At 38.5% G+C, this 13,569-nt stretch overlaps 1 protein-coding gene across 1 annotated transcript; it reads right to left on the bottom strand.

The window, feature by feature from the left end:
- Nucleotides 1-2,779: 2,779 nt before the first annotated feature.
- On the bottom strand, nucleotides 2,780-10,972 carry LOC139460227 (uncharacterized). The gene is made up of 3 exons (XM_071241736.1): nucleotides 10,744-10,972; nucleotides 9,849-10,073; nucleotides 2,780-2,943 (listed from the first exon to the last, which is right to left on the bottom strand). Exons 1-3 carry the CDS (start codon nucleotides 10,970-10,972, stop codon nucleotides 2,780-2,782), a joined length of 618 nt encoding a protein of 205 aa, XP_071097837.1.
- Between the last annotated feature and the right edge of the window lie 2,597 nt (nucleotides 10,973-13,569).

Genomic DNA, 13,569 nt, shown 5'->3' with positions numbered 1-13,569 from the left:
GTCGGTCATTTGACCGCTAAATTAACCTTCAAAAGTGTATGAACGATACAATTTGACGTTCATACGTTTTCATGAGACCGTATTCTTCAAATGACGTAAACACTGACGGACTACTTCCACATTCCTGGGGAAACCCCTGGGTATTTCCTTGCACGAATAAATACAGAAGGGTTGTTTCTGATCATTTAGACACCTTAAACTTGTCGAGGTTTAGCGTACACTAGGATAAGTCTGAGTTTAATTGCATGTCCGTTCAAGGATACCCTTGCAATAACCCATCCCAGAGAACGAAACAAAGAAAACTACTGTCTTTTCGACTCGATCCATGTCTAAAGTACAGTGACAGTCTACAGCAATATATGAATGTACCTCAGTACCTGTTTGCAAGATCTTTTCAATCAACTTTCAGTGATCGGCCAATTGATCAATGATGACTAACTCTTGTAATAGCCACAGGATCATTAATACATTCGAAATCTCACCCGTCGCGTTTTTCGTGTCAGCAATTTGGACGTCTTGTACTTAATGTAAATGTATTACGACGCGCTGCCATTGTGACTGACTTACTGAGGTAGTTAACAGACCTTTCTCAACAAACGAGGATATTATTTGAGGTAGTTCTTAACAAACCATTCTCAACAAACGAGGATATTATTTGAGTACATTGGTTTTGCAGAAACTACAAAGGTTGTTCCTGTTGAGCTCATGTTACCTATCATTTTGAGGAACTTATTTATTCCCAGATACAGCAGGTTGTTATATGGCTGTACTAAATATGTCCTAAATATGGGTTATAGAGAAAATGTCCGCCCGCGAAAACGGCCGCTGGTCAATTAGAGAGAACGGCCGCCGCTTTAGAGTAAACGTCCGTTATGATTAGAGAAAACGTTCTCTGGTCACGCTAACTTTATTTCTTGTATGTTTGCTGGAATATGGTAAAGTAACATTAAGTGAATGATATAAGACTTAATGATTTGTACACTGTGCTTTGATGTTGTTTTAATTTTGTTTTAGGAAGTTAAATAAAATAGGATGATCAAAAAGTCTCACCACAAAATGGTTTCCAATTAATGCGTAAATACTTGTTTTATGAAAGGAGATAATCAAGATTCGATCTCAATTTATAAAGGATTGAAATATTTTGAAATAAAGATCAAGGTAATTGAGTTGAAGCCAGGTAAAATGCGGAGTATAATTATGTAAACTCAGAAGTTCAATTTAGAATCATTCTTCACAATGTGACCTAAGTGTTCAGAGTGTTCGGAGGCGGTGTACCGTCGTCAGCAGTACATTTCGTGTGATGTCTGTGATGGATGGGTACACAGATATTGTACTGACATATCAGACGGCTTCGTCTGTTCTAAATGTAGAGATCAGCCCATACACGAGAGTACTATCATAGAAACATCTCAAGTTGCTGCAACCATCATTTTTGACATGACTTTAGATAGCGCGACAGTGGAGGTCTCTGCAACTGAAACTGCGCCAGACATATCCCACATGAATATTTCAGTTCCCTTTGAAGATGTTGAAGATGCAGAAGAAAGGTACAAAATAATAGTATTTTGAATTTAAACATCAATTTAAACCTCAATTAACAAATATATAACCATATATAGAATACAATAAATGATAATATTTCATAACGAGTAATTTAACACCGTTTTTAATGATTGTATTTATTTTATTTTAGATCACTTGCTGAAGATACCATTGCCGATCCAGTCGACACAAATGAGCCACACCTGGTAAACATCGCCACCACAATCACCCCTCAGCCCCTGGCGTGTTGATTGTTGTTCAGGTTAAACTCAGGTATCTTTATTACATCAGTTAAGTACTTAAATGAACTCACTCTACATTGTATAATGTTAAGGCGGTTCTGGACCGGGAGAGCGAAACCTAGCCATAATCAACTCTAAAATCTCTTCGCTTTCGTGAAGCTACAGTAAGACTGGTCACGCTACAGTAAACACGGGATATTGCTGTACCGAGACTCTCAAATTACAAGAAAAACACAGAAATGCGTATACCGCAATTACAGTAGTAATTTATTAGATGTTGAAGTATAGTATAGTTGCACAAAAGTACTTTACATTTAACAAATTTAATAACTCTAAAACTTTAATATTTCATAGATGTACATTATAATTTCTACAAAAACAACAATAACTTATATCTTAAAATATAATGGAGATACATAAATAAATTCTATAATAAATTTGCGGTTGCACTGGCATACACGTTGTGTTCAAGTCATAGACTCCAAGTGGATCAGGTCACCAACGTGATCTGTGTACTCAACGTCGCCGATGACGTTGTTGACGAGATTGTCTTTCAGAGCCTGCATGACGGATAAACGATTCACAGATGGATTGTTCTGAAATGCTACCTGAAGTCCACAGCGTTGCACATTTTCCCATACTGCTTGTCTGAAGTGAAACATACACCCCTTAATCTGGCATGGGAACTCTATCTTGGTGGCATTTTGGGCTGCGGTTTTAAAGTCAGTGAAGACGAAGTTGGGCTGTAGCTGGAGGTTCATCTGGTTGGCCTTCTGTTTCAGGATGGTAAACAGACGTAGATAAGTGGATTGTTTCTTGTCTGGTAGCAGGGCAAACACCAGAGGGACCATCTTGATGTGGACAAAGGTATGGAGAAGAGGTAGAAGCGGCTGGGGCACATACTGAATGTTCCATCACAGTAGTACCCATCGGAAGCTGAAAGATGACGAATACTCTGGGATGTGGCAAAGATCATGAGTTTGAAGCAGGAAATCTTAGCCGCTGATGGTTCTCTGGTAGCTGTCAGGCAGTTGGATATCCTGGCGTTGTTTTGGCAAAGGTGGAAGGGTCTTGGCTCTGGCACGGTATAGACTGGCGCCAACGCTGTAGAGGGTAGGGACAGTCTGCAGGATGTCATCAGCCTCAGTTGTTCTCAGCTCTGAAAAAAAACAATATAATATTTAAAAAACACTGCAAAACATATGTTACTCATTAAGTAAGATTCTCTAAATCTGAGAAAAATGTCACAAATTTAAATAAACCTGACATTGAAAAATAAAATAAACCTGACATTGAAAAACACTGCTATGCTATGCCTTGAATGCAAGGATTTAAGGATGCAAACATATTATTTTGATAAGAAAATTTAAATTGATTACTTGCTGTTAAGTTCCTCTTGAAATATACTAGGCACTGGTCTGTGGTCTGTTCGGACAAGGTCCTTCATATTGGCAATGAGAGTATCTACTTTCAGTCTAGCAGGATCTCGAAGATGGTTGTGGATATTTTTGTACTTGGTGATGAGGTTGTCAGCGGTGTTGATCGTTGCAGGACATCAAGCCTTACAACACTTCCAGTGAACTGTCTCGCGTCTTCTTGTCTTAACTCTGAACTTGTGACCTTCATAAACTAAACTCTGGCGAATTTGGAATGAATTGCAGCTGTACCTGAGCATTGGCCATTTTGCAATGAACTCCAACATTACTTACTTACTTACTTTGGAGATTTAACGTGCGCTTCCCGACTCCAACATGAAAATTCCCTTTTTATATACGTCTTTGAATATACAGAATATCGATAGTTTCGATTATATTTACCATATCAATAATGTGGAAGTCGTCCGTCAGTGTTGCCGTCATTTCAAGAATACAGCCTCGGGAAAAACGTAAAACCATTTATCATTTACCATGACTGACTGCACTTTTCCCCTTTTAACAACGGGCACCGATACAGTATACATGAAGGCTTTTTGTTCAAAAAGGAACATGCTGTAAATTATATGTAACAATTCACTGTTTACTAATTACATGTTTGAATGTTATCAGTTCTGCTTTCTGAGATGCAGTGATGTAAGTATCTCCTACAATTAACAATACATGTATATAATAAAATACCAAAAACTATCTGCCGGAATGTTTCGTGGAAATAATTCGATCAAGTAAAACTGACGGTGTCACTAGACGATTCAACTATTTCTACCCGATAAAAGAAACAGCCTTTTTTAAGCAACAGTGCTATTACATGACATTTCTACTTTTTAATTAGCAGAAACATTAGAGTGAGTTGTGTATGGTTTTATGCCGCTTTTAGTAATATTTCTGCAATATCACGGCGGGGGACACCAGAAATGAGCTTCACACATTGTACCCATGTCGGGAATCGAACCCGGGTCTTCGGCGTGACGAGCGAACGCTTTAACCACCAGGCTACCCGACCGCCCCAAAAACATTAGAGAAAACTGCTATATGTACGTAATCCATATCATTGAAAACTGGGCCAAAGATTGGCCAAACCCTATCGCCAATGGGCGAAATATTTTAATAACGCCAGAAATTAGTTGAAATAAGTTAACATGAGTTGAATCATGTGTCATGATGCTTGTAGACAAACCTTTATGTATTTGTTAAAGAAAAACATGAGTTTTGAGCAAAGGAAAATATTCTCGCCCATGGGAGAAATATTTTAATAGCTCCACAATTTAGTTAAATCGAGTTTAAATGAGTTGAAACACGTGTCGTGATGCTTGTAGACAAACATGTATGTATTTGATAAAGAAAAACATGAGTTTTGAGCAAAGGAAAATATTCTCGCCCATGGGACTGCCCCAAGTTTCGCCCATTGGCAAGACCAAATGCAAGTGTTCGCCCATGGGCGACATAGTTTAAATTTTGAGTTTTGGAAATATTCTTTTACACTTTTTCTTCCTATTTATGTACTCATGATAACTGCATGTTCAATATTGTAAATAACTTTGACAGAAACTGGCCACAGCATGGAGAGTTTCTGGACAAATTGGTTTCCAGGATAAAAATGAGACGTGTTGGAGTATGGACCTAGTAAGGGCCAAACTGTATGAACATCGGATAATATTAATCAAGTTATATTTAATTACAACCACTCCTTATGTAAATATAATTAATCTTAAATATTTGAAAGTAACACGCAGTGTTGCTTGAAGTGACTTAGTTGTGTCATTCGAAATCGGCGGACCTGTTTTGATTACCAGGTTAATTACGTATATGAACAAAACAGTTGCTTCGGGGACACAGCTCCTTTTTTCAGAACATTCAGTGATGTGATGCCACAAGGGCGTGGCAGGATCAAGTCGTGATGCCACCAACCCGAGGAAGTCAAGTATTGAGGGTACATGCCCTGAAGTAATTATATATTGATTTTCTCTCGCGAAGGATGTCATTCTGAATCTGAATGTTAGTTAAATGAAGTTAACAAATGTTTAAACAACGATCTGGAATTATACGTTTTGTAACTTATATATGTAGGTCGTCAGTTGTCACAATCAGTATTGTTTTTTTTCCCTTTAATTCAAATCCCGAATATATCTCAAGCGACTGGATACACAAGCATGTAGATACCAAACGTTTTGTTTGTTTGTTGTTTAACGCTTCATGATCACTTAGCAAAATTACAGCTATATGACGGCGGTCTGTAAATAGTCGAGTCTGGACCAGACAATCCAGTGATTGACATCATGATGACATGCATCAACCAGTCAGCGAGCCTGACCACCCGATCCCTTTAGTCGCCTCTTACAAGCCGAGTCGCCTCTTATGGCAGGCGTGAGTTTTTGAAGACCTATTCTAACCCGGATCTTCACAGGTCAGATGCCAAACGTGATTTCCCGTAGTGGATCGAAGCCTTGTTTAGCAGCCACTGAATGCTGGATAGTTAAAGCATATGTAGGTTGTTACCATCTTGATGGTCAAATTCCTCTCAATAATTAAGTGAATGGGGTATGTAAATGTTATGATGTCATCCACTATCAAACCAAAACAACAAGCAGTTTTGACCAATGGTTTTATTTGTGCTCAAGCTTAGTGTGTGAAATAAGGAGGTACAGATTAGTCGCTGCTGTCATGCCGCGAACATTTTGAAACCATTACATTTAGCCTTCATATTTCGACATGAAGCTTTTTAGGCATTCATTTCATCGCAATGTCCTGTTATCATTGACTGTACAACCACTTGAGTTTGTCAACAGGCCATATGGATTTTCACAAAACAATCAATATTAACACTATACATACAATGAAATATAATTGTTGATTTGAAGAAGAACAGTGTTGAATCTTGAGTACTTAAAAGCATCTACAAACATTGACAAATTTCAAAAACCTCAGGAATCACACTTTAAACTATGTGATGCAGTTAACACTACTAACAGTGGCAGTGTATTGATATAACAATACTGACGCTGTGGTACGTCACAGGTGATGAAACAAATCACTACATGAGGATAATAATCGGATTAACTGACACTCACTATAGTATTGTGACACCAATGTACATGTATACTATCCCAAAAAAAGAAACTGTGCACAGCTAACAATGAATACAGTTATTGTACAGTAGAACCTTATTCAAAATCAATTATATTGACAACAAAACGTGACTTGTCAGTGAACACCACACGTCTCCACCAATACAAAGGGTGCCTGACGTATTGTCTGCACCATTGTAGACATGCCCGGCGATGACGTAATCTCATAATGGGACGAATAGCAGATCACCTAGCACGTCGGCCGTAGCTTCCTGGGCGGTTGATGACGGTTTGTGTATGAATCTGTCTACAGCTGGAATACTACGGGCTAGTGTTGTTGCTGCTTGACGCCGATTTCGGAGATATACCAGTCATCGACCTTGAGCAGGTGTGGTAATCCTCGGTCTCCCTGAACGTTGACGGTCTCGGACGTCATTTTATTGTGCAAAACAACAGACTAATGCGGATATGGCAATTGAAATATTGAGCAACATCCCGTTGGGTGGTACCGGACCGTAGCATACCCAGGGCAGGGCAATTTGACGTTCAGCTGTAGTCAGTCTTGGCATGACATTGGGGCGGGTTGCGTCAAGATCTTCAGTTGAAAATGTGAACGTTGGGAATGACCGTGTGGCTTTAAGTAGGCATTTCACTTGCACTATTGCATGCATTGCACGATTTTTCAACATGCAAAACATGCTTCATACCTTACGTGCATCACGCATTCCAAAGTCAAAAGCATTTTCATTGGCACGGTCGATATGACATTTGGGTTTACTTCTCCTATTCCTGTGATTTATACTTCTGGTATTATATATTGATTATTCAAATGCAGTTTCCTTTTTGGGTTAGTATATATGTATGTTATGGTAGCAGAAGATCGTCAAGGTTCACTGTACGTAGGAGCTGGGGTGTGTCGAAGTCTAATATAGGATACGATAAAGCCTGTTAGAAATACATTAAGACATGTGCATTAAAATGGTGCAGAATTAGAAATTTTAAAAATTTGATGTCGAACAAATGTAGATTCCCTCATTGCTTGGTAAATATGCAAAGTTATTTATCACAACGGTCTAAGAGATGTTAAAAGGGACAACTATTTCTCACGTAAGCCTGTAATATATAACCTTTTCTTAAGGAAGAGAATATATGGATGTCAATTTCTTTTCATGAGGAACACAATATCTAATGCTAATCACCTATCAGCGCCAATCATTTGTTGGCTTCCTCTGTTAACTTCCACCCTTTGTTATTTTCCACCTTTTGTTATCATAATTATTAATTTTGTTGTCCTTCCATGTACATATATATGCTCTCTGGCATGGCATTCATTCACCTAATGAAGGAGTAAACATATACTCCGAAACGTTGTGTTCCTCATAATAAAGAAGTTGACAGTCATCCATATATTCTCTTCCGTATGTGCATCACTTCTAAATGCCTTTCATAGACCTGACATTAACTTGGCGGAAGTCAAATATACTGACCATGATTTGAAACTACACAGATTAAACACGCCACCTGACTTCACTTGTTAGTTGATGATACATCACGCGATGTGACGTGCCTCCTTCAGGCTAGTTGTTTAATGTCCTTTCCGCAGGTGCTTTATTCCTATTGAATGATTTCTTTCATCGTGTGATTATGTTTTACTGACACACACAGATATTGTGGTTCGGCGATACCATTATGGTTTTTCACAGCCTTCACCACCGACATATAAATATTAAAACATATATATATACGTTAAAACGTTTTGTGTTTGCTGGTCGTTTGGTGATTGTGGGCATCAGTCTTTGACCCTGGGAAATTGGTGTGTGTCATGCTGAGCATTTGTTGTGCGTTTGTTTGTACTCCATGAAAAGGTCATTTAAGGGACAGTTGCTATCTACACTTGCATGATTCGTACTCTATGAAATAATTGATCGTCAGAAAAATCTTAAAGCGTCCGATACATAGATACACCACAAATTAACGTCATATCAGTTGACTGTATCAAATAAAACTGTCATATGAGTTGAATGTATCAAAAACTACGGTCATATCAGTTGACTGTATCAAAGACTACGGTCATATCAGTTGACTGTATCACAAATGACCGTCATATCCGTTGGCTGAATAAGAAATTATCCGATTCGTCATATCAGTTGACTGTATCACAAATGACCGTCATATCCGTTGGCTGAATAAGAAATTATCCGATTCGTCATATCAGTTGACTGTATCACGAATTACCGTCACATTATTTGACTGTATCACAAATTACCGTGATATTATTTGACTGTTTCACAAATTATCATCATATCAGTTGACTGAATAATAAAATAGTTATATCAGTTGACTGTATCACAAATTACCGTCACAATCTGTTGACTGTATCACAAATTACCAATCTGTTGACTGTATCACAAATTACCGTCAGATTAGTCGACTATATCACAAATTACCGTCATATCAGTTGAGTGGATCACAAATTACCGTCATACCAGTTGGTTGTATGACAAATTGTCTTCATATCAGTTAACTGAATCCAGAAAACACCTTCATAGTAGTTGACAGTATTATATATCTCTGTGATGTCAGTTCACTGTAACACAAATTACATTGTACCTTCAAATCAGTTGATTGTATCCCAAATTAACGTCGTATCAGTTAAGTGATTGTTTTCTCTTATCAGATGAACTAAAGGTGGTATAGTAGGACATATGTTACCATCTGCACACTAAAGGCACCCGTTTACGCTCAGAAACAGGGTTTGTACAGAACCCAATTAGTACCAGATACCATGTCGTTGTTGAGAAGCAATGCTGAGGAAAACATGCATTCACCTGTGCCACTATTGTAGCTGAAACAAGTACAGTTACCACCCTTTACACACTCAATCCCACAGGCACCGCTTGAAGTAGCAGTGGTTGATGTGGCAACAGCTTCAGTCAGCTTGTAATTGAGCTTTGGAGTCATCAGTATACGAGGACAGTCACCTAAAAAGATGCAGTGAAATCTTGTTACTCTGGACCGTCCCCTTCCCAGTCAAGTCGGAAAATGAAATGTTCGGATTAACGAATCATTGCACAGATGACGTCCCTTTAATTAAATAAAAACGTTGCAAAACAGAAGTGCCTAACAGGCAGTTTCCTTCCCTACGGACCCGGCCTAACGAGTATTCATTGTGCATGTTCATGTACCATTCGTAAAGTTCGGTACAGGGAAATACCGTTAGTTAGGACCCTGTGTAGCCATCATTCGTTAATCTGAAACTTGCATTCATAGCAAAGACATTATATATGGGTTAACGCTGCCAGAGGCCATTGTTCGTACTGCAATGTATCCATGGAAGGTCCCAAGCAAGAAAATCGAGCATAGTGAGTAAATGGATCGGAAGGTAGCGTGGGATGTTGTTCATGATGTCGATCAAAATATGGTTTGGTCCAGATTCGATTATTTACAGGTCTCCTTCCCACAACAACCAAAGAATCAAGTAGTTATTTATCAGGACGATTTTACTATTAACGGCATCTTTCGGTATAATATCGCACTTGACTGTAGATTCCACCTCGTTCCCTCACCTGAACTGACTGTACGAACAAACGATCCATAAGCTTCCACCTCACACATGCTAGGGCTTGAGGATGTGCTTGATACCCTCAGGTACCTCATTTCCACAGGCGTCGTACAGGTGATATTCTCTTTTGGTTGCAGGTTACGAGCAAGACGTCCACACTCCAAGCCGCTCCCTGGGCACATCGGAGGATACTGCAGAAATCCTTCCACCACAACATTATTGGGAAAACCTGAAGCATCATAAGTCCTTCACCATTACCAAATTCCAACACTACGGTTGCTGCCCCTGTAACCCATAGTGGTGCCTTCTAAATCAACTGGCGCGGTCGGGTAGCCTAGTGGTTAAAGCGTTCGCTCGTCACGAAGACGACCCGGGTTCGATTCCCGACATGCACACAATGTGTGAAGCCCATTTCTGGTGTCCCCCGCCGTGATATTGCTGGAATATTGTTAAAAGCGGCGTAAAACCATACTCACTCACTCCCTCTTATTCAACTAACAAACTGATAAAGTTTATGTAAATAGAAACTGCCAAGAGAATACCCAGAGCACATTATACAACGATTAGAATTTGGAGTAAAGGGAACAATAGCACATGGTTTGAAAGTAAATAAATTCTGTTTTAAAAACTAACACCTTAGATGATAGTTTATAGATGCTAATGTGAGTGCTGAATTATCTCGTTCTTTATTTATCTTGGTAATAAAGAAAGCCGAGGAAACCTAATTCCACGTAGTTTTAAATGTGAATGCAGAATTATAATTGACTCAGAACAAATACCAGGCAATGGCAATCTCTCTCTCTCTCTCTCTCTCTCTCTCTCTCTCTCTCTCTCTCTCTCTCTCTCTCTCTCTCTCTCTCTCGCTCTCTCTCTTTCTCTCTCTCTCTCTCTCTCCTTACCTCCATCTGTCCGCCTGTAGATCACCACGTGGGAGATGTTATACACGTGGAGGAGATCAACTATCCACCACCCTCCAGAAAGCATACAGCAAGCTGAGTTGTCGTAGTAGACGCCGTCGTTGTAACCGTCCGTGCATAGTCCAGCATGGGCGGCCGCACTAGGAGATTGCTGGACAGCCGGCTTCCCAAGCGCAACATTCTCAAGGGCGGTAACACCTGCAACATTCATGTTTCAAACATGGTATTGTTAAGCTTGGTTAAAAAGCTATCAGAATCAGTTTATTCTCAGAAACCACAAAAGGTGGTACAAGAGCATATTACAATAAATAATTATGCATATGTACAAAAAGCAGACAAGATGGCAATTAATAACAACATGTGATTACCTAGCATTTTTAATACTAATGGACATTTTTACAATAAATCTCCATAATTTTTTTAGATCCTGTGTGTTTGTTGTTGATAAGAGTTTTACAAATTTTATGATATTTGGCCATTCAGTATAATATGGTGAGAGAAATGTTCGCCTCCCTCTTTTAAAGTAATTACATCTGAATAAGTAGTGAAATTCATCAGCAATAGATGGGGAATTACATAATTTACAAGTTCTATTTTCCTTTGGAATATTTTTCCATCGGCCAGTCTCATTAGGAAAATTATGATTACAGGTTCGAAATCGTAGTATTGGAATTGCTATTCGTTTTGGCAATAGAAGATATTTATCGAGAACCGGAGTGTCCTTTAAATGTTTATAGTATAAGCCTTTAGAACTTGAATTAACGTCACTTCTCCATTTCTGAAAAAAAGTGATCCTTAAGTATTTGCTCTACTTCTGACACATATTGCACTTGCCTGGGATTTTGTATAGAGAATGGATATTTTTACAGCTGATTAAAACGATGAGCCTTAACATATTGTTTTCCGAAAAATCACCTTGGATCAGTGTAATTTTTGTGGCAGCCAATTTGATTCTTCTTTTGTCAACAGACTGAGGCATGGTAATATTTTTCACGAATTTGTCTTTGAAATACCAACTTTAAACAGAAAATGTCGTGCCTTTCGCTACCTTTATAAGAATGTTCTGTGCACTTATGGTACACGTGACCCTCAATTTTAGCCAATTAGATGCTTGATCAGTTCTGGTTGAAAACATGGGCTTCAGCTATTTGGAACATGTCGTGAAAACCAGGGAATGGTTCAGTAGACCAAGCAAAACTACCACGGTCAGTTACCATTCCAGTGGCCTTGACCTTCAATGAAGGTCAGTCAAAATCTTACTTATTCAATGCTCCAACCTGAGGACGATATGCACCAAATGTATTTTACTTAATTTGCCGGACATAATTATACACTTGAATATTTGATTTAACCAAGAAAATACTAACTTTATCGAAACATCCCTAGTTTGAAAACAGTCGCCGAAACACTGCACACGTAGGGTCCTAAACCCAACCATGATACCCGTTTCAAATACATCACCATCGGGTGCACCTAGTACACATTCAGATAAGCAGAGGTAGTCCTCGATTAACAAGGCATGGAGACTTGTCTACGGAACTAGCCAAATATGGAGCTGGCCAATCCCCGTCAGATTTGTCCCATGATCTGTTTGAATCTATTGCCGATTTTTCCCTGTGGACTTCAGGCTTTATTCAGATTTTAGTGTTGATATTTCTCTTCAAAAAGAGGAAACTGGCAAACGTAAATATATATATGGATATAAATGGGTAGATTTGACCTTGTTTCCGAGATATCTGATTAACCTGAACGGTTTTATAAATGTATTGGTAATAATGCTATTGGAGCAGTTGTTTCTGTAATGGAGGATTGATTTTAATATCATTTATAAAGATAATGAATATGCAAAACATAAATACTGGGTCACAATGTTAAGAACTATCTTAGTATTTTTATGGATGTATGTCTGTATATATGTATGGGATAATCAAGACACTATTTGTGTAGACACAGTACGGCTGAATTGTTGCGGAGATTATCGGATTATCGGATTCATATACGTATGTACCTAAGCGTTGTCTACAATCTATGACTATTAAACGCAATGGGCAAATTGTATTAAACTTTAAGGTGGTACGTTACCGCTGGAAATGGAAACGTGAAGACATTTGGGATTTCAAAGACGTAAAGGAATCTGTAAACTATGTTACAACGGTGAAATAGGAGATGATGATTTTCACTTTATGCTTGTGTGTATCAGATTGTGTTCTATCACAAAAAAAATATATATTTCTTGTAGTATTGTAAATATCCTATTCCACATAACTTTATCCTGTTGATGGCTTCTAAAAAAATGATTTATTGATTATTTAGCCTTGTAGAGCCATGATGTATTCAACCAAAGAATGTCACCATTGTAATAAATGTACGAAGAGACTTAAAATACTTGAAGCATGCGGAATGTGACAAGCGCACGTAAAAGAATATCCTGCTGTCACTTGCTGTCAAGGCGCATGTGCCTGGTGAATATATATTTTGTTTGTATTTTGTTATGGGCCGGGAGCCTAGCTATATCAATTAACTTGATTGAACCATCGAATTAACAGTTCTTGTTTGCTTTATTTTTCCATCAAACATGGCTCTTTTGCCCTGCAGTTGAAGCGTTAATTAATGATCAATCATTGTTTGCTGCAAGTATTGTAAGAACATCCCAAAGGGTTATCGAGCATTAAAGAAGACATAAAGCAAGTTTTATTTACCTACAGTTACTGCTTCTCGAGTGTAAACAAACGTGTCTGATGGTATGGTCTAGATGATGACCTTGACCCTTGACATCGCATATCAATGTACATGTGTCAACCACTTCCC

Source organism: Haliotis cracherodii, unplaced genomic scaffold (assembly GCF_022045235.1).
Source record: "Haliotis cracherodii isolate W230 unplaced genomic scaffold, xgHalCrac1.p SCAF_14, whole genome shotgun sequence".
Classification (NCBI taxonomy): domain Eukaryota; kingdom Metazoa; phylum Mollusca; class Gastropoda; order Lepetellida; family Haliotidae; genus Haliotis; species Haliotis cracherodii.
The sequence above is the reverse complement of the archived record's forward strand: the minus strand, read 5'-3'. Positions and strand labels throughout refer to the sequence as shown.